Source organism: Pygoscelis adeliae, unplaced genomic scaffold (genome assembly GCF_000699105.1).
Source record: "Pygoscelis adeliae isolate BGI_AS28 unplaced genomic scaffold, ASM69910v1 Scaffold22, whole genome shotgun sequence".
Classification (NCBI taxonomy): domain Eukaryota; kingdom Metazoa; phylum Chordata; class Aves; order Sphenisciformes; family Spheniscidae; genus Pygoscelis; species Pygoscelis adeliae.
The window spans coordinates 3,055,070-3,080,058 of NW_008824350.1; the positions used below are offsets into that span (position 1 = coordinate 3,055,070).

Genomic DNA, 24,989 nt, shown 5'->3' on the forward strand with positions numbered 1-24,989 from the left:
GGTTGAGTCACCATCCCTGGAAGTATTTAAAAGACGGGTAGATGAGGCGCTTAGGGACATGGTTTAGTGGGCATGGTGTTGTTGGGTTGATGGTTGGACTCGATGATCTTGGAGGTCTCTTCCAACCTTTAATGATTCTATGATTCTATGATTCTATGATTATTCCAGCTAGTCTGTATCCAAAAACAGTCTCACCTGAAAGCGTGGATACTTTTCGAATCAAAACATCCTGTTTGCGCGTCAGTAAGTTCTTCTGTCCAATAAGTTTATCTGCCTGATCAGTCAATCCTTGGATTTCTTCATAAGCCTAGAAAAGTGTCAGGGAACTGATTTGTAAACCAATGATACACAAAATAATAAAATAATTTTCCTTCCCAGAAACCTTTACAAAATATATTTAGACGTTTTCATCGTCTTGAGAAACTAGGACTCAGAGAAAGCACGTGAAATGCCACGTAATGCCAGCTTTCCCTAAATGCAAGCTGGAAAGTGATAAACATCTTGTTCGTCCTTCCGCCAAAGTTCAGTGATTTTAAAGAAAAAACCCAACTTTTCTCCTACAATTCCAAGGTACAGCTGAGAAGCATAATTAGTTATCTACAACTTACATTTTGTTTCCTGTCATTTACAACTTTACAATTAAGTTTTTAATGTCACTATAATACTTAATGAAATGCTATCTGCTCCTGCATTAAAAAAGTAAGTCCAATGTATTTTCACATCGCCTGATGTACACAGTAAACCACTAAGGAATTAAGACATAACCTTCCATGGTTAAATTCACAAAGAATGTAACAAGGAGAAGGCTAATCTGAAAACAGGCATCTGTGTCATCAAGATTAAGCTTTTAGGACTACAGATTCTTTCAGATATTGTTTTATTCCAGAGAGTCCTGTGAAGATGACAGAACTTCTCTATTCACAATATCACTGGGACTCACTCAAAGGGTTCATACTAGCTTAATTACTCTGTCCAGATGAAATGATTCTCCTCCTCCCTTAAGCTTCAAAATACTTACTTGCTTGAGAATGTAGCATTTGGAGACCTTGGGAAGGTTGTGTAACCCCAGAGTTCTCTTCAACTTTTCAAAGAGATCTCTCATTTCATTACGTCGCCGGCGTTCATTTGCTGTGTGTGTCTGGCGGTAATGAGCAAAGGCTTCTGCCTCAGTCTTCAGCTTTCTATTCCAGAATTGAGGTTTCTGCTGGAGAAGTAACCACATTGACCAGCGTAAATAAAAAAGGTAATGTAATGGCAAACAATGTTCAAAGGCATGCCTGATTTACAAGGTTTCTACAGACACCTGAAGATTTTGTGTCATGCTGTTCTGCTATTATGTTTTCATGAAAGTTCCGTGTCAGAAGCACACGCAATAAGCATGAAATGCTGACCAACAAGAAATTACTAACATCATCACATCAACCCTAAAGGAAAAGATCATGAGCAGTCCCTTCTATTCATAAGCTTTCATTTTTTGCAACACAGGGCTACTTAGGTAAGCCACAGGATTACAGCAAAATCACACACGTTTGAGCCAATTTTTTTTGTAGTTTGGTTGTGAAAAAAGTCTACTAATGAATGAAACAATCGCATCAAGTATAGGACGCTTGAAATTTTTCCCTGGAGTGAAACTAGTTTGATTTCTATTTTGTTTCATGGGTATATATGGGTTGGGGCCAAGAGACATTGTAGGTAAGAACGTAAAAGACGGCATCAAAACTTATCACCCCAGACATCTACCAAGAAACAGAAAGCGTCAAAGACAGGCTCTGATTTTGAATTTGCTTAAGGTTCCAAAGAGGTTGACAGGCAATAAGCATAACTACTAATCTCTACAGATTCGAAGGTTTGTTATCGCATCATTACTCTTACAGGTTTTGTACAATTATGCTATTTATTTCATGATGAAGTAATATTTAAAAAGTAGTATTAACACATATTTGACATCATTTTAGGTCTGCTCCAAACCCCAGTGAATCATGGAAAGACTCCTCAGGTCCAGTGATACTATTTCTGAGCCTGCTGGCCTTAGGAGGAATGTGAAGACTGTCTCCTGAAACCTGGCTCTTGACATCCATTTTGCCCTCATAGGCAGACAGAGCACAGTAAGGCTGCAACTGCATCTGCTCTCGTGTTGGGCATTAGGTTCCTTTCAAGGAAGGGCCTCAAGCCGTAACTTCAAGGGCAGAGAGAAGAATACATGGAGAAGGCAAGGCAGGCAGAGCATCCTGGAACCCATCTCCATCTCAGGCAAAAGCATGCATACCAGTCTGCACTAATGTGTAAGACATACACCAGGCTCACGCCCCACCTCAAAGCCCCACCCCACCCCAGCAGGTAGCTCTAGACCTCACCTGTACACCACAGATACTTATCATGGACAGTTAGTGAAACTGGCTTAAAAGCCACCCTAAAATACAGCGTAACCTGCAGAAGGATCGCAGTGAGTTTTGGCTTGAAAGGATTCTGCGTTATCTTTAAGTTGCATAAATACATATTATTTAAACGATTGTTTTCAGAAATCCTTCACCCGTGCTGTGCCCATATAATCCTACATACTGTCTTCTTTGATACATGAAAACATTTCTCAGTTGTTCATTATTTTATGTGTGCTGTAAAAATTATTTATGCCAAGAACACAAAACCTAAGCAAACGTACTAATAAATAAAAGGCAGATATTCCTCCCGTACATAAAGCTGAATCTGAAACCCAGTGATGCCAGTAGCAGTCCTTTTTCTTTAATGAGATTTGGACTGAGCCCCTTCCCCCCACATACACATTTGGTTTCTTGCATTTAATTATAAATATATGGAAGGTAGATAAATCGCGTTAAGAGTTGCACTTGAGATGAAAGTTCATCTTTAAAATGGAGGTATGATACCAAAAGGAAAGAGGAGAGCAAACATATACCTTCGTAGGTTTTTCTGATAATTTTTCATCCGAAGAATTACGAGCATGGTATCTGGAAGAAAGGTAAAAAGTTTTTCCCAACACTACTCATCTCATGCACTCTATCCTCATTAACTACATTCCAACAGCCTAGAATTGCTCATTTTTATCCCTGAAATTAACTCTTCCTTGTGTAACTACATGAAAGCAGGATACTGTTGAGCTTTCTCAAGAAAGTGAACTCTTATCTCCAATGCCATCATCCTGGAAAAAATTCAGCTGTTCTGAAAGCTGTAAAATTATCCCATAGTGCAAAAGACAAACTATTTCGCTATATGCCAAAGAGAATAAATTCAGCCCTTGACTGTTAGCTGCAGAAAGTAATTTTTTTTATTACGTTTTAGTTCTTTTAAAAAAAAAAAAACACAGATTCAATACAGATGGCAGAGCAATCCCTCCCCCACCAAGAACAACCAACCAAAATCCTCACGTTTATTACTATCCTAATATATAACAGCAGCTTCCTCATATCTCAGGAGCTTCAAGAAAACAAAGAACAATACACATTTGAAAGAATTTTTTTACAAAACATGACATCTGTTTTTCTCTCTCACTGAAAGATCTTCACAATTTATAGCAAAGTCACCATCTAAGGATAAAAGTTGAGCTGTATCTTTGAAGGAAAAAAATAGGAACTAGCTGGGAGGTATATAATATCACCAAACAGATTTTTCAAAGTTTCTACAAAAAAATTCTTCAAACAAAAAGAACTAAGAATGCAACGTTCCCCATTCTCGTTTGGTGCAACTGGGAAATAGCCATGACCATCTGTACATACCTCAAGTAAGCTGTGTTTTTACTTTGCATTTTGTCATTATAAATGCAAGGGCAGCAACAATAACAAAAACAAACAAACAAAAACAGAGCAAAAAAAAAGCCAAGCTATCCAACCATGGCAGACTATATGTAAATAAGAAAATACTTTCTTCACTTGGGCAACGGTCCCAAAGACAAAGCTTTCATTTACAGGATCAGGGATTAAACCAATTACTGCTCCTGCCTAAAAATAACAAGTCCACAGCAAGAATAAACAAAGCTTGTAAAATCACATTTAAAACCAAGATAACCCTGCTCATATTCAGTTTGCAGGAAGGGAGGCCATTCACTCGTAATAATTTTACATTACAAGATACACATCCCCATGAACAAATTAATTAGAAGGGAGGGGGAAAAAAAGGCTAAGACACCTCAAATCTACTCTTAGTTCTGACAGACACTGGGAAGCACCAGTGCTCAGGAAGGCCTGACACAAGCCTTGCTTTATCTTACCATCATATTAAACCTGTTGTTTAATGGGTTCATTCAATGCCAGCTCATCAATAAAATACAAAACTGTAGTGCTCTCCAAGGATGCTTACTTCTGTTTGGAAGGTCGGATATTAGCAGCTGTGGCCTTCAGACGGGCAATGTTAATCTTCTCTGAAAGCTCCTCCACGGTCTCAATGTCCACCTGCTCGTCATCCTCACTGTATTCACACGCATCCTGGAACAGTTTTTGTTTTGTTTTTTAAAATGAGTATCTACTTAGCAATAGAGCTCAGGCCAAAACAGTTTCACTTCAGTCTCAAAAGAGATTACATTAGAACATTAAGAACCATTAAAGAATCAACATCTCCAGCTACACTGGCCAATAAACAGTGCTAAGCAGGTGGTTATTTTAACTGTCACCTCGAGGAATTCCTCCCACTAGCAACTCTGCAAAATGAATTTTGGTAAGGGCAAAACCCATCTCTGTCATTTATGCTTTTACTATGGGTGAGATAAAAAGCTTTCACAGGGCAGAGCTTTCCTGCCTCCATTTTCAAATAAGATTAAACTGCCTTTACAACCTACTACTGTAGACTCTTGCTAACTAACATTTTTTTGACACGAGTTGAGATAGTTATCACCTTGGTAATGGTCTCTCATACCTAAGATAGCAACAGTCAGAACATCATACAACCAGGCTTCTTTGGGTCATACAGTAAAGTGCTTACATGATGAAGAGTATGATTTTTGGCTCTTTCCAAAACGCTGCCCAATAATTATTTTAAATATTTATGATATTCTGAAGAGTATTTTTCCTCCATGCTTGCCTGACCAAGAAAACTTGCTACCATCTGTGAAGACAGAGACAGAGAACAACTGCAGTGCTGTAGCAACTACAAGAGTTAAATATCAATCTTGTGGCCATTTGTAGCACCAGGTGATTCCCCTCTCCCACCAAACAAAACAAGCCTTGTTCAAACTATTTTTTTGTATTACACTTTTTATTGAAGTTTTTTATATTATAATCTTTGGTCTGCTTACAGAATGCAGAACTCTTTCTCCTCCTTAAGTAAGAAAGTGTAATTATACTTCCATTCTGTGCTCTATGTCACCCAGTTCCCTGAACTAACCCTTGTCATCCTCCTCCTATTCTTCTCTTCTGTCTTTCCTTCCTTCTCTTTGTCCTTCTTTTCTTTCTTTTTGAGGAGCTGCAATCTCCTCCTTCTCTGAACTGAATACTTACCTGAAATTGATGCAGTTAATCACAAAAACCACTAAGTACAGAACAGGAAAAGAAAGCATTGCGCAATACTGGATCAGTAAGTGGCCTCTAATAAATGCTTTTCGTGGTGCTGTTTTAAGAAACACTGATTAGAGAGGAGAAAGTGTTGCACTCACGCAGCTGACCACAGATTAGGCTATATACAGCACTGTAACGAAAACAAACAAGAGCAGCCTAAATTACCACACAAGCATAACTAACACCTGGTTAAGGATACACATTTCCAATGATCAGTCATGAAATTTATACCTGTAAACTAACATAGCTGCAAATTTCAAAGGGACTCAATTTATAACCAGACAGTAAATCTTAGCTGATAATTTCCTTTTTGACAGAGAAGCAGGATCTCTAATAACCTAATGTTTGACATAGTATTTGGCTTCTTCATACTGACTAAAACACAACCTTTTCTAAACCAAAAGAAGAAGAAAAACACAATCCCGAAACCCACAACTTGCAGCAGGGCTATCTAAAATTCAAAGTACAACATAAAAATTGCCACCTGAGTTACTGACACCACAGAGTGACCACCACTGTGAATCATGCTGCCACATAAAATTAGCAGTATTTTTTAAACCTTGTGTAATACATCGTCTCCCATGGCTGTGTGATCAAGGCTACAGAAAACTGATAACAGAATCAGTATGAAAAATTAAGTTCGCCCTTCTTTACTAAAGGCTACACTAGAGATACAAGCTTTGTAAAGTATAGCAATGTATACTTTGTAGCAATGTAGCCTTTAGTAAAGTATAGAGTAAGCGTATGCGCATATGTATATGAAAAAGGGCATATATATATTAAAGAGTGTGTATGTATATAGTATATCTATTTTAGTGTCTACATACATACACACACACGTATGCAACACTGCCTGTGGAATCTTCTAGTCTTTTAAGAAGAATGAAACCATGCAGCATCCTCCCCCCTGTAAAACCACTCTCAAATATTCCCAAGTCTTCCATCACCTTCCATTCACGTCATGAGGGGTCCTACAAAGTGTTGGTAGTATAGATTCTGTGTAGAAAGAGGTATAAACTTCTAAACTACTCACTTGCAGAGAAGCTGACACCTCTTCCTGTACTATGAAGTATCGAGATATTACTGGTGAAACAAAGAAAAGCGATGCTCAGGTTATCAGCTATAGCTGCTAGATCTGAACAGAAGAGCATCCTTACTTCTACAAGTTGCTGTGCACACTCCCATGTTACCTGTTATCTCTATGCTTGTAAAAAGTCATGTCTTTCGAAAAAGAAAAGAGAAGAGCAAGGAGAGTGACCTTAGATGAGAATTACTAGCCTTAGAGAACAATCTCGCGCTTTCTTTCAAAGATATTTTTAACACGTGCTGACTTTAAAGACACTGTTGTTCTCTGTCCAGGAAAGCAGCTCTGATCTCTGGTGAGTTCTGTATTTGGAAAGGCGATAAGTTATTCTACTACTACTGCTGGGGTTTCTTGCAGCTTTCCTTTAGAGCAGCTATGAATCTGTATTATGCCATGACAGTTCCTGTTATGAGTATAAAGAGCAGCATGGAGGTAAACAAATTCTCATCTGACTTTGAAAGTATGGGACTGGCGCTGGCAGGAACTTAGGGAAGTATTGTTTCTCTTTGTGCATGAAAGCCAATAAAATCCTTATCTGTTCCATCTTGTAAATATTCTCCCACAAAGCAAGACTCGTTAGCACTGGGACCAGGTAGAGCACAGAGAAAATGAACTACCAAGGAAGCAGTGCATCACTTAGAACTTGACAGGCTGGTCAAGAGCTACACGTCACCACTGCTCCCCAAGACAGCAGGAGAATGAACGTCAGGAGACACCACATCCCTGGGATCTTAGTGAGGTCCAACCAAATACTGCTTGCAGTCTAGATCCAGAACACATATGCAGGGGCTACTGAAATTGTGACCGAGTTAAGACTACATTGCATTTCAGCATAGGTATTTCAACAGCTTTCAAACACTGCCTGTGAACAGTACGCAGCTTTGTTTCATGTCTGTCGAGTGGCTCTGTATGCTTACAGAAACTTAAGAAATCTAACTTCTACTATATAAAATCTCACTTGAAGAATATCACTTATGCAAACAGCCAGCAATTTTTCGACAACTCCTCCTCACTCTTGCTTTACTTGTTACAGACTTTGTCAAGATCCAGTTTTAATGAACAGGAGCAACTTTTTGGATGCTTTTCTCAAGTCATTTTGTTCTTAAGACAACAGATGCATCCAAGTTGCCTTTAAGTCAATTCTGTAGCTTCCCCATTGAAAAGCAGAGACTGACCCAATTGCACAAGGTCACAGAAAGGCAGGAAAATCAAAAACACAACTGAAGACTTCCAAATTCTCTGGAAGTCCTTAATTGCTACACCAGGGTTCATAGAGTGAACTAAAGGATGTACTAGAGGACCCAGAGTGCTGAAATTCCAAGAATTCCTCAGCTGAGGAGAAGAACATAAGCTTGGATCTGAAATTAAAGTCTACTAACTGCTAAGAGTGGAGGGAAGGGAAAGCAAAAGAAAAGAAGTTGGAAAATATCAGAATTACACCATCTCCCCAGACGCAGACCCTTCTGTTGAGCTAAACAGGTGATGTAAACACGTAGCATAGCTGCTTCCACAGCCTTTTTTAATCCTCCCCAGGGCCTGATGAGAGAAGGAAAAGCATCATAAAGCCAGAGGAAAAAAAACCTGGCTGAACAAGAGTTATTCAAACAAAGATACCATTTAAATTACAGAACTACTGAACAGATACATGCCATTATGTTGGAAATACTACATGTGCAAGAGGTACAGGGTTACGTAATTTTAACAGGTCACGTTTTATGACAACATAGTTGTATTTCATTACACACAGAGCATTTCTCATTCTTGCCTGCTCTCCTGGGTCATCCATAAAGTCTCCTTGTTGCCAGAAGCCTCCTAATGTTTTCTCTAGCTTTTCCATTTTATACAGTATCATTGCTGTGATTCTACATGCAAGAGATGCATATTGTTTTTCTTCAGTGGGCAGGACTACCCTGTCTAAACTACACTTGGACGTCATTCCACTGCAGGGAAGGGGAACATGCAGGGTAGTTCAAAAGATGCTACAATCCAGAGAGTCAGGGGAAAAAACCTAGGAAATTAGCTTACTGTAGAAACACTATCATGGTAAAGCTCTTGAGTGCTGCCAAGTTACACTAGGCTAACCAAAGGGTTGATAGTAATTACCCAGCTAGAGCTGTTCTTATGGTGGAACTTTCTACATGCTATCATACTAGAAAAACGGTATTAAAAAACCTGAGACATGGCATCTTTTTCATGAAAGACAGAGAAAAAAACAGAAGTAAAAACTCTCGACTGCCCACCAAGAACTTCATATCTAAGTTTACAAGTCCTGAATGTGGACATATGTAAAACAAAAAACATTACTTTTTTCATTCTTACATCTAACAACAAAGGGAAAAATGCTTCAGGATGATAAATCTTTCCTCTCTACCTCTGACTTCCTAACAACAGGAAAAATATCACAATCATGAAGATCGTCAGAAGTAAGTCCACTGAAGTTCTGCCATAAGAACAGCTACTCCTATGTAAGTACTGCCAACCCGCCATAGGCTGAACCCTATTCATAGCCTAGCATGACTTCTTGTTGGGGTGCAAAACTTTCAAAATGCTTGTAGAAGCCCTACCTTTCTAACATCAGTCCTTCCACAGGTCCTGTAGTTACAAAACTTCTAAATGCCTTTGAGCTTGTAAAAGTAAAATAACCTTAAGGAATGGAGACACAAGAGGAGCAATCCTGCACTACAACAGAAGTTCCAAAGTTGCTATAGAAACATCAGGACTTTTCCCTCTCTGCATTTCAACACCTGTTTCTAAGCATTCTCCTCTTGCTTTTATCTGCCTGTTCCTGGCAGCCTACGCCCCTATTGCTGGTTCCTGAAGAGCAAACTGGCTGATGACAGAGGGTCCTCAGTGACAGTGCTGAGAAAGAAGGAGAGCAGATGACAACGGATGTTGTTAGACATTACCCAAGCAAATGCCTCATTTCTGGATCTGCCTTCTATGCTACAATGTCTGCAGATTTCACACATGGTCTGTACCAAAAGCTCAGAACATGCAAGAGATTGTTAGAACTTAAATCATCCACAAAATATGTCACACTTGCACTTTTTATTAAACTTACAATGTTATAATAATTCATAATAGTTCCTTATCATTTTAATGTTCAGCTCAGAAAAAGAACAATTGAAAAACATGTTTTAACAACATCTGAAATAAAATAACTTGCCAGACACAGAAGCTATGTTTAGACTAGTAATTAAAAACTGGACCATGGGACTCTATCTATAGCATCAAAATACTAGAACAACCCCTGGCATGGTTTTGGCTTAAGCCAACAAGCACTCATGTGAACAATTCACAGACACAGCCTGTGACTTGGCCCAGGCCAAGCAGTCATTCTCAACAGGAATTGTGTGCAATCATCATGCCTTGGAGATCAAGAGTTTAAGATCATGTCCCAGACCATCACACTTGAATTTGTTCAGGCAACAGGTCCTGATATTGATTAGTTTGCTTATATTCTCAGAAGGTTGTATTATATTATATTTGCTTATATTCTCAGAAGGTTTTATTCCTATCACCAAACCCAAGACAATCAACCCTCCTAAGCTTCTCTTGATGCAATTCAGGGTAGGAAACACAAAAGGGCAAAGATACCATCTCAGGAAGCTTCTCTCTTTTTGTTGAGTAGAGGAAGAGTCTACAAGAGTCTAAGTCAAGTACACAAAGTTAGCACAAGGTAAGAAGGTCATCTGAAGAGCATTGGTATGCAAAATTAAGAACAATGAAGTCATTACTGCAATGAGAACCAGTGTATATACTGGAAATGTACTAAAAAAGAAACAGTAATAGCTACTACAGGTAAGTAGCAATCATCCTGACTCTCACTGGAGTTTTCTGGGGTTTTTAATGGCTATTTCCTGAATAACTAAAACCAGTCCATATTCCAAACCAGTAGAGACAGAGCTGTCATTAGTATTTCTACTAAACAAAAGTATTAGTGGACATGCACGTACACTTTGCTTCTATGTTTCCACTAGCTTAATGAAACATAAAAACATCCTCTAGTAGTCCGTTTATATGATCTGACTTCATCCAGTCTGACAAACAATACCAGTGCAGCCTGTCTTATAAGCACTATGCTGATAAAAGAGTACATCCCAGTGAAAAATAACAGACTTACATATTTAGATTTAAAACTGAATTCTCCATTAGGCATTGAAATGCTAACTTAACTTGCAGGCAGCACAGACTAACAAACCAAGAACTCACCCAAATTCCAGACAGGTTTTTACAGTCCCCTCAGGTCTCACTCCTCAGCTTTACTGCTCTAGAACCAAAGCTAGCTTACTCATGTTTGTGTGAGCTTACGGTGAAGGCATACCCTTATATGGCTTACCAAACCGTATTAGTCAAAACCTGCATAGTAAGTTTCTTCCAAAACAAACATTTCTTATAATCTCTGATAATTATTTTTTCGTTTCATCTTTTTGCAGGACAAAAGAAAATACATCTTTAAAACATCAACCCTGATAACGGGCTACTCTGACCTAGACATTGTATTACCTGTTGGCTTACCAACAGATCCCTAAGACTACCTTGTCTGGAAAGTTTATCGGGCGTCAGGCACGAATTAACCGTGGTTCTCAAAACTTGATGATAACTCTGCTGAAGTTGTTGGAGGATACAGGAGTTATCAAACTGTCACCGTCCAACTCAAGACAAGACAGCAAGAGCTCAGTTTTCAGCTTGGAAGAACTTCCAAAAATTTCATCTACTTTCAGTTTCCTCACCTTCATGCAGCTGATATGCTATCATCTTGCCTGAGAACAGCGAGCTGGAATATGAACTGATTAGTCAATTTTTCTGGAAGTTAAATAGATTCTTTAAAAGCCAGAGTCGCTGACTTAATAATTGAGTTACTCTGGATATGATTAGAAGAAAAAGAAGTCTAATTTGGTTTTCAACTGTGAGAGGACTACATTAACACAAAAGGGCTAAAAGAACTATATACTTCAAATTCCTGAAGATACTAACGCAGTCTCTCCTATTGTTAACTTGTTTGTTCTTCAATTCTTCTCCAGTTTAACCTTTCTCTTTCCACTTTTATCTTATCCCAAGAAATGGCTACCTTATTTCTTATGTTCATTTGACTGACTCACAAACCCACAACTTCATAAGTTTTAAGTAACAAAGCACTGTTTCTTAAGTCACATACTGATATATAAGAAGTACATCAAGGAGTTACACGTGGGATTGTCGTCTTCTGTTTTTTGGGCGACATTTGATGGAAATTCTATGAGCATTAAAATCTAAACATATCTTAACTATACTAAACACAATGTTTTACACCCTTATTCTGTGACTTCCGGAGCAATTTGCTTACTATCGAGTATGGAATGACAGCTTTCACACACTACTTAAAACGTATTACTAAATTTCAAGAGGAATCTAAGGAGAGATTCAAACATTCCTTCCAGAAATAAATGTTAACTAAGGGCTACAAAAATTAAGTAGAAGGAAACAGCTTAAAATAACAGAAATACTAGATTGGCTACTACATTTTAGGATCATAAGTCGTATTACAAGGAACCAAGCTGCTTGAGTAAATACTGGAGGAAGACAACATGCAATGGTTCTATTACAGCTTGCTCAATATAACTCCCATTATCTGAAGAACAGACAATTTCTAAAAGGCCACTACAATGCGACCTATGAAAAGCATACAACTAATAAGAAATTAAAGACATTTCTACTTGGAACCCTGATCTAGACTTTCTAAAGAAACTGAAGTCCAGTACACGAACATCATACTGTGTCTTTCAAATCCATGGGTTGTGACATGTTAGTGGTCAATCAAAAAAAAAAAAAAAGAAAAAAGAAAAAAGAAAAAAAATCCCTTTATAAATAGTTAAATGCTTACCACTTTTTCAACATCTACTTCCTCTTCACTTGGGAAGTCAGAAGCACCATCCAGCATCTCATCAGCAGAATCATCAGTTTTTTCATCATCTTCATCCTCATCATCATCTTCCTCTTCTTCGTCTTCCGTATCATCAGCAGTTACATCAATAGTGGGCATGTAACCCTTTTTGTGATGCCTGGCTTCCTGTGCCCTCTGTTCTGGTGTCAGGAAGTCACTTTTCTCAGGTGTATCAGCTTTGTTATCTGCCTCGCTTTTATTTTCTAAAGCGGGTACAATGCTAGATATTTTGCTCCAAGAACTGTTGACATGCGTTACAATATCATGACCTGTTTTCAATTCTTCCTGTGACTCAGAAGCATTTTGTTCTTTGTTGTTACTGCCTTCCTGCCTAGCTATGCTTGCTTTACCTTCCTCGGTATTGACTGTATGCTCTTCTCCTGAAGCATTATCCTGCTCTTTTGCAGAACTGATTGCAGACTTACTTCCTTTTTTCTCTCTTATGCTTTCTGCTTCTGTAGAGCCCTTGTACTCCTTCCTTTCCGTATCTGGCTGCACGGCACCACCCCAGCATTCTTGTTTGTTCTGAGACAGTTCAGTCCCTCTCTGTTCCTTCTTGTTCTCCAGCTGTGTATCTTGCTCTTGTTCACTCTGTGACTGCCCAGAACTTGCCTTGTTGTCCTCCTCCACCTGTGTCTGTGCATCTCCTTCCTGCTCTTTTATTGGTTTCTCTTCCTGTTCAGCATGTATTTGTTCCTTCCCATGGTTCTTCAACTGTGCAGTCTCCTGATTCTCGAGACTCTGTGGATGTGCATTATCCAGAGGAGCAACTAGAGACTGATCTGATGACCCACAAACAGCTTCGGAGTTAGCTGAAACAGCCTCCACTACAGTTTCAGAACCAACAGAAAACTCCTTCTCCTCAGAGGCCCCTTTTTCTTCCTCATCATTTGGCTTCTCACTGATGTACGAATGGTCAGATGATATGACATCTGCGGAAACATCATGCTGAGAAGAGCAGCTATCATCACAAGAACTCTCTAGCACCTTTGAGTCCTTCTCCACCATCTCTAATGTAGTGGAATTTCTATCAGGTGCGATTGTGCCAGATGCTGACTCTTCAACGTTATTTGACTGGTTAACTGACAGCTCATTTTCTTCTTGTTTCCTGTCTGACACTGTGACCTCAGACTCTATAACTTCAATGTCATCTGAGCATGAAGCCTTCCCATTCTCCTTCTGCTGAGCAGCACCCGAGTCCTCTTTCTTGCATATTTTCCTGTAATCCTTCTTCATCTGAAGAGATGCAAAATGGTGAAGAATGGAGTTTGGCACAGTTTTCTGTCCTGGCAGCTGAAGTAAAGCAAAACTACCGGATTGTAAAGGTATGAGATTAGCAGTGGTAGCTGGCAGACCACCTGAGCTGCAGGTTATTTTAGACTCGGAGGCTGTTTGATTTGTCACGTTGCTAGCAGCAGGAGGCGAGATCCTCAGAGTCAGAGTGCCTGCCTGTGACACAAAACTTGTTACAGAAGGAAGAAGAGAAGATGCTTGAGTGGCTAGGTTAGATGTCGGGGATAACTTGGGTACTGCAGTTTGTACAGCTGAATTTGTGGCAGGAGAAATGGAAGACACAGAGGAAGTGGGAGACACAGGTGAGTCAGGAGGCTTAGAAGGTGCAGGCAACCGGATTCCTACAACCGATCCTGTGAGGAAAACAAAACATCAACTAATACTTCCTCAAAGCAAATTTTTTTCTTTTAGTTTTAGTATTTGATGCTGTACTAGAAGTAGCCAGCATTCTCAAGGATCACAGTGTAATCGGGTATTTGACCGCCAGTTCTCAGTGAAAGAGCTGGTACTGCATAAAGACATATAAACTGTTGAATTTTTATATGGAACACCCCAATAAAATACATGAGCTAGCGGCTACTCTAAAACTAACAGATTTAATGATAAGTTCTAGCATTAAGCTTTTTAACCAAGAAAACGCATTGCATTTAGTTAAAGTCCTCTGCATTTTACTTTCCCATTTATTGGAAAACAGGAAAATGGGGGTTTTCTCAAAAAAAAAAAATTAATTTAAAAATCATTTTTTTCCCCCTCAGAGAAAGACTTCCACAGAGAACTATGACAGGATTACATGATTATACCACAATCTTTTTCACCTTACTGAACTCTTCTGCGGTGTTTCGGAACTCCGTAAAACAAGGAGGAAAAATACCACCACTGGCAACTAGTTTCTCTTGTACAGCAAAAGCCCCAAACCAGAAAGGAATTCAATGAACTTTTTGACTGATTCTTTACTACACCTCATACTTAAGCCTCAGCTAAGGCACAGGACTATTTTCTCTCCTCCCCACAGTTTTGTCATCTCTCGCCTCTCTTTTCAACACCACTCTGCCTCCCTCTCCTCAAGATGCTTCTTTATAAAGGGACAACAGAAGAAAAATCCTACTGGAAAGTAAACATGCATTTAAAAGTGTATTTTGTTTATAAACATGTTTTATTTACAAACATGTACAACAGTATGCTCAACAAGCATCCTACCTATTTTCTGTCAGATATCTGCAATTTCTAACTCTTCCAACCCTGTCTTCAACTATGCACTAGAGAAACAGCTGAAAATCAAACTTATTTTTCTTCTCACACTCTAAGGAGGAAAAAAACCAGCAATTTTGTACTGTAGTGTAACATTTGATCTGAATATCTGCTTAAAAGCACTAACAAACCTGCAAACCAAACAAAAACAGAGCAGCACATCCAATGAGACACAGGTAACAGCTCATTCTTTTTAAGAGAATCTCCAACAAGAATTATTTCTGAATTGCCAGATCAACAGAATTTCTTTTAAGTTCCGACAGTACAATGGACGTGACTCCACTGCCACACACACACACAGAGGCCCTTTTACTTCCTGCACAGAACTCCCAAATTTTGGTGACTTAGCTATTAACTGCACTTTCTGTATTTTAGACACATGGTATTTAAGTTGCATTACATGTGAGTAATTACACTACGTTTTTCAGCTACTCACCCAGAACCAAATTAGACCCTGTTCAATTACTTCCAGCAGCAGAAAGGAGCATCACAGAAACATTTTATTACATTGTTAATTTCTGGGTAATACACTGGTCAGTCAAGAAAGAAACATTGGACTTCGTACCTGGATTGCGGAACATCACTGGCTGCACACTGGGCTGAGCACCTGTAGCTCGAAACTGATGCAGAGGGACAAGCTGAATTATCTGCCCATTAGGATGCCTGAACAGGTTCACACCACCAGGGCTCCTGAGAGGCTGAAGGATCATCCTCTGCCTCTGAGCAAGCTGCGTGTTGTTTAGTGGTCGCAAAGCAGGAGACGTCTGATGCACTGGAATCAGCAACAATCGAGGTCCTACGCGTTTCTCTGTTCCAGGAGACATCTTCTGGGGAGTCTTATTTACAGCTTGTGGAGTAGCATCTTCTGAAACATTTTTGAAGTTACATAAGAATCAGTTTAAGAGAACAGCCTACAAATCACGCATTATTCTTAATGAAAACAAGCACAAATATTTCGGAAACAACTGGATCCCTTTAGATTTGTTTGAAAGCATTTTTTTCTTTTTATTCACAGAACGCACGTAGAACCAATCAGGCCAGAACAGTCTTCTTCGTGCAGTTCCATTGACATTTCTCAACCATGACTCAGAATACTTTCACGTTAACGATGAGAGAGTAATTCCATACCTAATTCTTGGACTTTATGCCAACAACGAAATTCTAGCAGTCATAGCAATAATTGTGCTATACATTTCTATGGGCCAAGAAATGATGTGAGACTTCCAGTTCATTTCATAGCAGTCAATGACCAGATAGCTACATCTTTCTCCTCCTCTACCGGCTCAGGCTGGAATAAAACAAGCAACTTAAAGAGATTACATTTCTTATCCTATTTTGGAAAGAAGAGTGAGGCAAGCGAATCTGTATTTAAATTGGGTTCTACAGTTGCAGACTGTATTCCAGCTATGAAGGAGGCAGAATAAAAAGATGGAAGCATTTGCAGTAATAGCCCAAAGCACCTAAGCCTTACCTCTTTTTGGATTCAGTGAAGGACTTGAATTAACTCCTGATAGTATAATCGGAACAGAGCCAGCAGAGGAAGTTGGTGTGGTCACCACAGATGTAGCTGTTGCAGTTGTTAGTACAACTGTAGAAGTGGATGTTGTGACAACAGGACACGTAACAGTTGGTGGTGTTACTACAGTTTTAGGGAATGACGTGGTTGCTACTGGTGCAACAATCCCTGTTGTTTTTGTTACGTTCACAGTGGCAGTAGGACTGGTGGATGAGGGAGTAGTACAGGTGTTGATTCCAGGTGTTGCAGGAGCAGCTGTGACTGTAATTGCAGGAGGAGAGGAGGCAGGTTCATTAGCTATTGTTTGGCTAGGAGTGGTCACAGTAGATGCTGCCACACTGGTACTTTCCACAGTAACTGGAGAAGTGGTGGTGGCTGTAGTGACCGCAGGAGAGACTGTGCATTGAGCTGGAGATGGCCTTGAGGGAACCACAGGAGCGACAACCATTATCGGCGTAGGCTTGATACTGAACTTCTGTGGCCCTGACACAGGCTGGCGCGTGCTCGCTCCAGGAATCTTCTGCTGTAGAGCTCCGGCTTTGTTCATCACAAACTGTGTGAACACACCACCAGGTGAGGGTCGGGCAGCTGCAAATAAAAACCTGCAGGTCAAAATTTTAATAGATTTCCTCTTTGCCTTTCATGAGGTGCTACAATTGTAATTTCAGCATGAATTTGAGCCTCCATTTTCTTTGTACCTTGTAATTAAACTGAAACGTTTACGGCAGTCCTGAACATGCCTTACATATTAGAAATATGTCTGCTGTATTCCACTTCTATAGCTTTTTGTTCCATTTCTTCCTGGCCACACAAAAGAATCAGGTCTTGAGGGATTGTTCTTTATCGTGAAACTATGAACAGACAATTCTAATTACAGTACAGGAAAACAAACACCTAAGTTAAATAATGGGCTCAAACTATTTTCTAAACCTCATATTCTTCCTGTAACAGCTTGTGTGATCTTCCTCTTTTCACTGCTTCTTGGTTTTCATCCCCCTTCTACTGTATCCACATCTTACACAGCCATGGGGAAAGGGGGCAGGAGGGACACAGAGTTTGCCGTGTCCCCTTCTCATTGCAGTGACATTCGTGCAACTGAGGACTGGATGGGACAAATTTAACCAATGGGAAGTAATCACTACTGGAAAGATCCTCTCCCCCATCCCTTGCTCTCCAAGGTATAAGAATACTGCATCTACATCACTCCAGATGCCTACAGATGAGTACAACAGCATTGAGATTATGGAGCAAGCCCAACTTAAATATTGTAGTTATTTATGCATATAGCATTTTAAACCCAGAATATGCCAGAACACTTAAATCATATATGCAACAATCACTTCACCCATCAATGAAATGCAGCCAGCTCTTTAATATTGCATAAACACACAAAACAAGAAGTTTTATTACAGGACAAGAAAAACAACACACCCATTTACATGGCAATGAAAATTTAGGCAGAAAGAAACAAAACAATCAATCAGAAATTAAAGTTTTGCCAGGACACAGGTAACATCCTTTCCTCTTGCAAAGCTTCTTCAGATCTTTAATTAACATGTGGGAATATGTGGATGGGCACTAGATTTTTTTTTTTTTTAACTCATGCAAAATGTAATAGTTAAAGGCAACTTCCTCTCTTGCCATGCTGGGGTAACCATTTCAGTACCAACTCAGACACAAGTACCACATGCTGCTTCTGATACTTCCCTCCCCCCGCAAAGTGCTGACTAAGCCCAACCCTGTTTAGCTTGTGAAATCCAATGAGATTACAGGCCGGTGTGGTTATTGGCTGCACACCTGTTGTTTCGCTAATCCAGATTTGGACCATCTTGTCTTTCACTGCTGCTTCACGCATCTTTGGTGGTCACAAGAATTCCAATTATAAGTGCAACATCATCAGAAAAACTAACAGCGAAGAACCACAGATTAGAGTGATCCTTTACTCATTTTAAGTTAAATCGATGTTTGATGAAAAGCAATTAAAAATCATAGTAAGGAAACTCTCAAAACAAAAATCCAAGCCTAACATTCAGCGTGTCTCCATCCACTCTTCCTTGTCTCTTGAAAATATGCTCTAGTAGCATTAATAAAATAACTAGTAGTCAACATCTGTAATCTTATTCTGAAGTCAAAATAAAACTTTCTGCTTTAAAGAGGTTATTTATTGCAGAGGCAGTTTAGGTAGGCAATGCAGCCAAAGGCAGCATGCACTGTTGCACAGAAATCAACAGCAATGCTGTACACTCACTTTTTACTTCAGCTTCACGCAATTTAAGACACAGTAATAAGTTCCAACCTACCTATCTGTCTCTGTGCTGGGACATGGGTTTTCAGAGTCGTCACAGTGGGGGTTGAAGTAGTGCTGGTGGAAGATGTAGTTTTGGGAGTTGATGTTGTGGGCACCTGGACTGATGGTGTCCCAGAAGCAGCTGCTTTAGCATTGGATGCTACCTTGGAGATCACAGTACTGAGGGTTGAGATATCAAGTACTGTGGGTCGCAGCCTGCCTGTGATATAAGCTGCTAGCCGATTGGTGGGATGTAATGCCCCCATCTGTCCCAAAAGCAGTTTGGCCTGAGGATACCTTTTATCATTAACCTGAAAAAAGTGGAAAAGGGAAATTTTGTGAAAAGAATGCTAATTCACCACCTCTGGAGAGGCGTTTCATTCCATGGGACTTCCAAGCGTCCTTTTCAAAAAACCATTGCAATTCAGAATGGGAATTCCTAATTTCCTTACTGCCCAGGAGAACTTCAAACAACTCTGTTATATTTTTATAACACAGATTTTTAGATGTTACTCAGACTCTCACATAGGACCACAGAGTCCAAAGAAGCATGTGAAATCACTGAAATTAGATAGAGTGAAGCTAGCGCTTATTTTTCCTGTTCCTTACTTATGCTACAGTCCTGAATAAAAATGGGTTCCCAAATTCAAGGACAATTTTGGATAAAATTCTCAAACCTAACAAACACCTAGCATCACAGAAGAAAGAATACATATGTCATATACATTGGGACAAAACTCTAAAGAGCTTGTAAAAGCTTTATCAGCTTTTTTCTTATCCGTACTGTCATTTGATACTGTAATTAAGGTATGATGAGTTGACTAACTTCAAATTCAGAGTTGTAGTGGTAACTGACTGCATGGGAGACAATAAACAGAACATCTTTCTGAATGTCAGGCTTTATGCCTACCGGCCAATGGGAAGTTTTGCTAGTGTTGCATTTTACTTTCAGGTTGTTTGATAATACCTTCTAAAAGCCAAATACATTTAACACGCTACTAAATAAGGTCTTGACTCTTTTTATTGATCAACTTTTATTAAAAATATGAAATCTCCCCCTACATTTTTTTCTCTCCTCTAGCTTCTCTTTGTGAGGGTGCTGTATCTGCAAAGTGTCATGAAAATAAATTTTACTCTTATTTTCTAATTCATATGCCTTCTTGGAAAGTGGTATCACTATAACGACAGATACCTTTCATTGAAAAAGATCTTCATCCTAGCCCTACAGTTCCTACAACCAATTTATAATACCAAGTTGGCAGCATGAATCTGCAGGGAAAGAACTTTCTTTGAACTTAAGATTATGAAGTGTCTTGATGAACAACATATATTCTGCAAAGAGGATGCAGGCTATTAGTGAAGATTAACAGTAAGCTGTAGCAAAAAGCAATTTAATGTTTACGGTTTCATTTTAAAGTTTTGTCCCAGTGTACACTTCCTCAGAAAATATTATTTTTGTGGCCTCTAACAGCCATTCCTTTAGAAGTATTTTGTGTCAAATGCATCTGCAGGGAGTTTTCCAAAGCACCAAAAAGATCTTGAGAGAGATTCTGTACTTGGGCCACCAAGACCCAAATGGCCGAAAGGACAAGCTAAACCATCAGATTTCAGACTTCCAATCAGATTTCCTGTTATTGAGTCAGTCTTGAAAGGGATAAGCTTATGGAGAGGCAGGCAAGGCACCAGATACTAAGAATCCGTGGCTGGACAGGCAAAAGACTAGGTAGACAAATTAAAGAATGTTCTCTCTCCCCTTCAAGGAGTTCTGGGGTACTGGATGAAACTGAATCTAATCTTCACAGTAAAGGCAGAGGGACCCACCTGAATCAAGCCCGAGGGGCTCATATTAGCTTTGCGTTTGTAGACGACCAGCTTTCCCGCAGGAGAAACCCCTGCATAAAAAGGCAAGCCTTTGCCCCCATGCAACTTCTCCCGCAGTTTGTCCAATGTGTCTGCCCGCAAGAACTTTAGATTCTCTGGGTTTTTGCATGACGGCACCCCGCTATCAGGAGTCTCCAAGACAGGTATCCCAGGCTTCTTGTCCTTGTCCTGGTAGGACGGCACTGAAATTTTCACTCTGGAGGAGTAGACAGGAGGGTGGTTCTCATCCTGGGCCTTGTGTTCCGAAGCCAATTCAATAATGAAGCTACCCACTTTGAGGCACTGTGGCACGTTACTGTTGATATGCTGTGATAAGATGGTCAAGATCTTATTGTGATCTTCCTCCCAGTTGCAGTCAGAGATAATCTCGATAAGTTTGGTTGGTCCACCTGGAGTGGTGTGATGAACATAGGAGGTGGAGGAAGAGTCCCCCTCACTACGGGAAGACCACCAGCTTTTCTCTGAGAAAGAATTGAAATAGGTTTCTGCAATACTATGGCATTTTAATCACCTGGATATTCAAACAGTTTTATTCTGCCCACACCTCCACCCTTGTCTCAGCTGCAGGGCAACAACAAGTAAAAGAACTGTTCAAAGCATCACTTCCCCTTGCAGAGCTTCACAAGCAAGCAAAAACTCACTGCAAAACTAGTGTAACTATTTCTTACAGTTCATTCCCTGCAGCCATACCATCTCAGGTTGTATCCCATTGCATCGCAAGCTAAACAAAGCTGGGTTGTTTCAGTATATGGATGAAAGATCTCCAAGCAACACCAACATGCAGTAGAAAGCATCACTGGTTATTCAAGAGATGGCACTTTTCTCTTGGAGTCAGAAAAGGACCAATGTCCTATAATGGCATGAGGGGCAAACATGCCGCTAGCAGAACTGTCTTTTGCAGAAGGTGTATAACAGAAGCATGACCTTTTGTTGTCATTAGAGATCCAACGTCATTTTTTGCAAAACTGTAAGGATGTTGAGCCCTGTGTCCTGGCCATTTTAATTTCACCTACCAATTCACCAGCATTTTCAACTAGTTGTATTATTTTTCCATTCCCATCCTTAAATGTAGAGTGCGCTGTTGTATACATTAAACAGTGAAAAAAAATTCAGCTCAAAAAGGCAGCTATATTTCATTAGTGGATGACACAATGCCTCTAGTATATGTCTCATTTTAAAGTTCGTAACACGATTTGGGCCACTTCAGACTGAAGGAGAACACAGATGCCTAGCCTATTTCTTCATGAACTAGAAACTCAAACCCAGTATATATAATGTAGCAAAACTTCAACCTTTCAACTTGAACTAAAAGAATTCAACACCAAACAACTCCAAAAGAAGTATAGGCGCTTCCTTGTCCCATACGGTTCTAAGCGGAGAACATGAGGATCCCATTCTCACAATACCACTTGGATATTTATTAATTCTTCAGTAACTACAAAGTAACAGTAAGGAAAAAAAGAGGGGGAAAAAAACCCAGACAAACCATGAACAGTGATGTCCATTCCTTCCCAAGTATCTAATTATCACTCTTGAAGACAAGTCTGCTGTGCAGTATTATCTTTTATTGCTAAACAAGCTACTGGTCATTTTAACCTTAGAGCAACAACAAATACTGGATATTTAGCCTGCTGTATCTCCCACGTGACACACACACAACTGCTTAAGAAAACAGGAAACTGTAAGCACATCATAAGATTTTTATTGACAACAGTAATAACTCCCCCAGCAAATGGACTTTTGTTTCATCAATAGCTGCAACTTTTAAAAAAAAATAAAGCCAACACACCAAAAAAAAAAAAAGCCACACCACAAAAATGTGGAACTACCAAGAGGTCGAATTATACTCAAGACTCAGCTCTTACCTCCTGATTTATCAGTGTCTTTGTCTATTTCACAAGTTGCTTTCTCAGGAGACTGAAGCTCTGTTTCATGCTCCTGCAGGAGGAAAGAAATGCAAGAAAGATATTCACCCTGTGTCTCTCTCTTCCACACTAAAAATCACATCACAAAATAAACTAGTTCATCATATTGTCACCCCAAATCATGAAACATATGCTAACTTTGACAATGTTACAACTTTCATCTTAGAACAGATCTTTTAACAATGAACATTTAAGCCTTACATGATAATGCAACTTGGCAGCCAGGAATTTCCACAGACAAGACAATTTCTATCATAGTAACAAGATAAGTCTAGCGACACTGCTAGGTGATTTAGGCTCCAGGCTCCACAGCCCTGTCACCGTCAAATATAAGTCAAGCTCTTATGTTGCGTAGGAGTTTCTGGGGAAAAAATTACTTCAACATTTTCAATATTTCTGCCTGTTCTGTGATACGTGCTAGTTACAGTGTGACTTCTTACCTTTATACTAGAACTCTGTGAATCACTTTTGTCTTTTTGTTGCTTTTTCTCCTCTCTCCTGCGTTCATATGCTCGGACCCTTGCACAAGTCATCATACTTTCAAAGTACAAGTAGACAGGATCCTTGTCCTCCTCTCGAATCTACCAAAAAAAAAAAGAGAAGAAAACATCTCCATTCTAGATGCACATTAGATTCATGAAACAGTTTTGCTTTCTAACAACACTTCAACATTAATGCTTCAATGGTAAATGCCAAAAGAAAGGTCTAGCATTTAAAGCTGAATCTGCCCTTTTAGTATCACATAGCCCAGTCTACATCTTGCCTCCAAATTACATATTCAGGGCGGGATGGGGAGTGGTGTGGAACAGAACACCAACACCACCCCCAAAAACCCAAACCCGTCCAGATACTCTTCTAAGTGGGGAAACAAGTCCTAAGTGTCATGCATTGTTTAACATTATCTGGTACATATTAAATAGGAACTTTGGCATGTTTTTTCTTCAGACATAACTAGACTCAACTCTACTGCGGTTCTTCCTCTGTTGCTGTTGTTGCTTTTGTTAGATACTAAGGTGAGGTGAGAGGCAAATGCAGATTCTTCCAATGCTGGCACTGAAACCTCAAACAAGAACAAAAAAAGACTCCAGAACTACACTGAACACTGTGTGTCTGTATCCTTTTTTTTTTTTTTTTGCAAGTAATTCATTAATTAGATAGGTCACATTATGCAGAGAATAACTTATACAAACATTGCAGAACCAGCAATCATTTTGCCAGAAATAGCATATATTACTACATTTTTTAAATGAGTCTATTAGTGAATCATAATCATCTTTCACCATCTGCATATTGCTACAGTAAATTCTCAACAGAAGACGGACAGAGTTAAAGATTTATATACAGTCAATTCATCCTAGCTTATCAACATACCTACGGGCAGTCAATCTTAGGCTTTCATCTCAAATTTCATCTAAAATGGCCTAGCACAGAAGCTTTTGGCAGTGTTTGTTTTAATTTTCAATACAAAGGAAAACAAACGCATCTCTTTTCCTTTCTTACCACTGGATTGGGTTTAGGAGTATACACTCTGCCTGGTTTCATTCCACTGGAAGATCTATGCTTACTAGAAAGCAAGACTTCTGGGTTGGGCAGTACCGCAGATTTAACTGGTTCAATAACAGATGGTGTTGGGATGTAAATTGGCTCTGGATCTATTTCACCTTCTACTTTCACCCACAATGGACAATTCCTAATAGGCTGTTCTGGCTCCGAGTCACAGATAGCTGAAAAAAGAGGAAAAACAAAAACAACTTAATGAAACACCATCTAACACAGCAGTAACAGAAATTTTTGTTTGAGCCTGAGGTCTAGCCATGCAGCAATCACTAGTTCATACTGCCAGAAAACATTACCGGTTGTTTTTCTTGTCTCAAATTCTAGCCAAAAGTGACTGGGGAATTGTCCACAAGAAAGAGGAAATGAAAATAAAAAGGATTCTACACTAATCATTGTTTCTCACTTGTACTGTGATAGCAGATACAGAAAAACACTGAAGAATTAGTGATCTTCATTGATGCTGTATACTTAAAAATTACAAAACACCTCAAAAAACCCAGATTTTATACCACAGCTCTGTGGAAGAATTCATTTATTCCAGTGGAACACCAGATAACACTATGTTTGTTTTTAGCTATTGCTAAAAGTACTACTACTAGCAAGAAACTGAAAGTGTAAATTCATGGTCAATTTCTACCAATTTGGTTTTCTGAGCACTCCTTAGGCCAGATCTGAAACTACCATAAATCATTATATTTCCACTGAAGTCAATGAACTATGCAGCTATGTACAGCAATTGAAAATACAGCTCTAGATACTCACTTGATAAGAGGGAAA

At 39.4% G+C, this 24,989-nt stretch overlaps 1 protein-coding gene across 1 annotated transcript in view; it reads right to left on the reverse strand.

The window, feature by feature from the left end:
* MGA (MGA, MAX dimerization protein) overlaps window positions 1–24,989 on the reverse strand; it is a 50,797-nt gene that overhangs the window by 8,356 nt on the left and 17,452 nt on the right. Inside the window, exons 9-20 of the mRNA XM_009319219.1 lie at window positions 24,156–24,379; window positions 23,096–23,236; window positions 22,596–22,668; window positions 20,671–21,191; window positions 18,863–19,160; window positions 16,518–17,150; window positions 15,612–15,911; window positions 12,446–14,151; window positions 4,309–4,433; window positions 2,912–2,963; window positions 1,019–1,204; window positions 196–307 (exon numbers count right to left, since the gene is read on the reverse strand). Coding sequence (XP_009317494.1) covers window positions 196–307; window positions 1,019–1,204; window positions 2,912–2,963; window positions 4,309–4,433; window positions 12,446–14,151; window positions 15,612–15,911; window positions 16,518–17,150; window positions 18,863–19,160; window positions 20,671–21,191; window positions 22,596–22,668; window positions 23,096–23,236; window positions 24,156–24,379 — 4,371 coding nt within the window. The remainder of the gene's footprint in view (window positions 1–195; window positions 308–1,018; window positions 1,205–2,911; window positions 2,964–4,308; window positions 4,434–12,445; window positions 14,152–15,611; window positions 15,912–16,517; window positions 17,151–18,862; window positions 19,161–20,670; window positions 21,192–22,595; window positions 22,669–23,095; window positions 23,237–24,155; window positions 24,380–24,989) is intronic.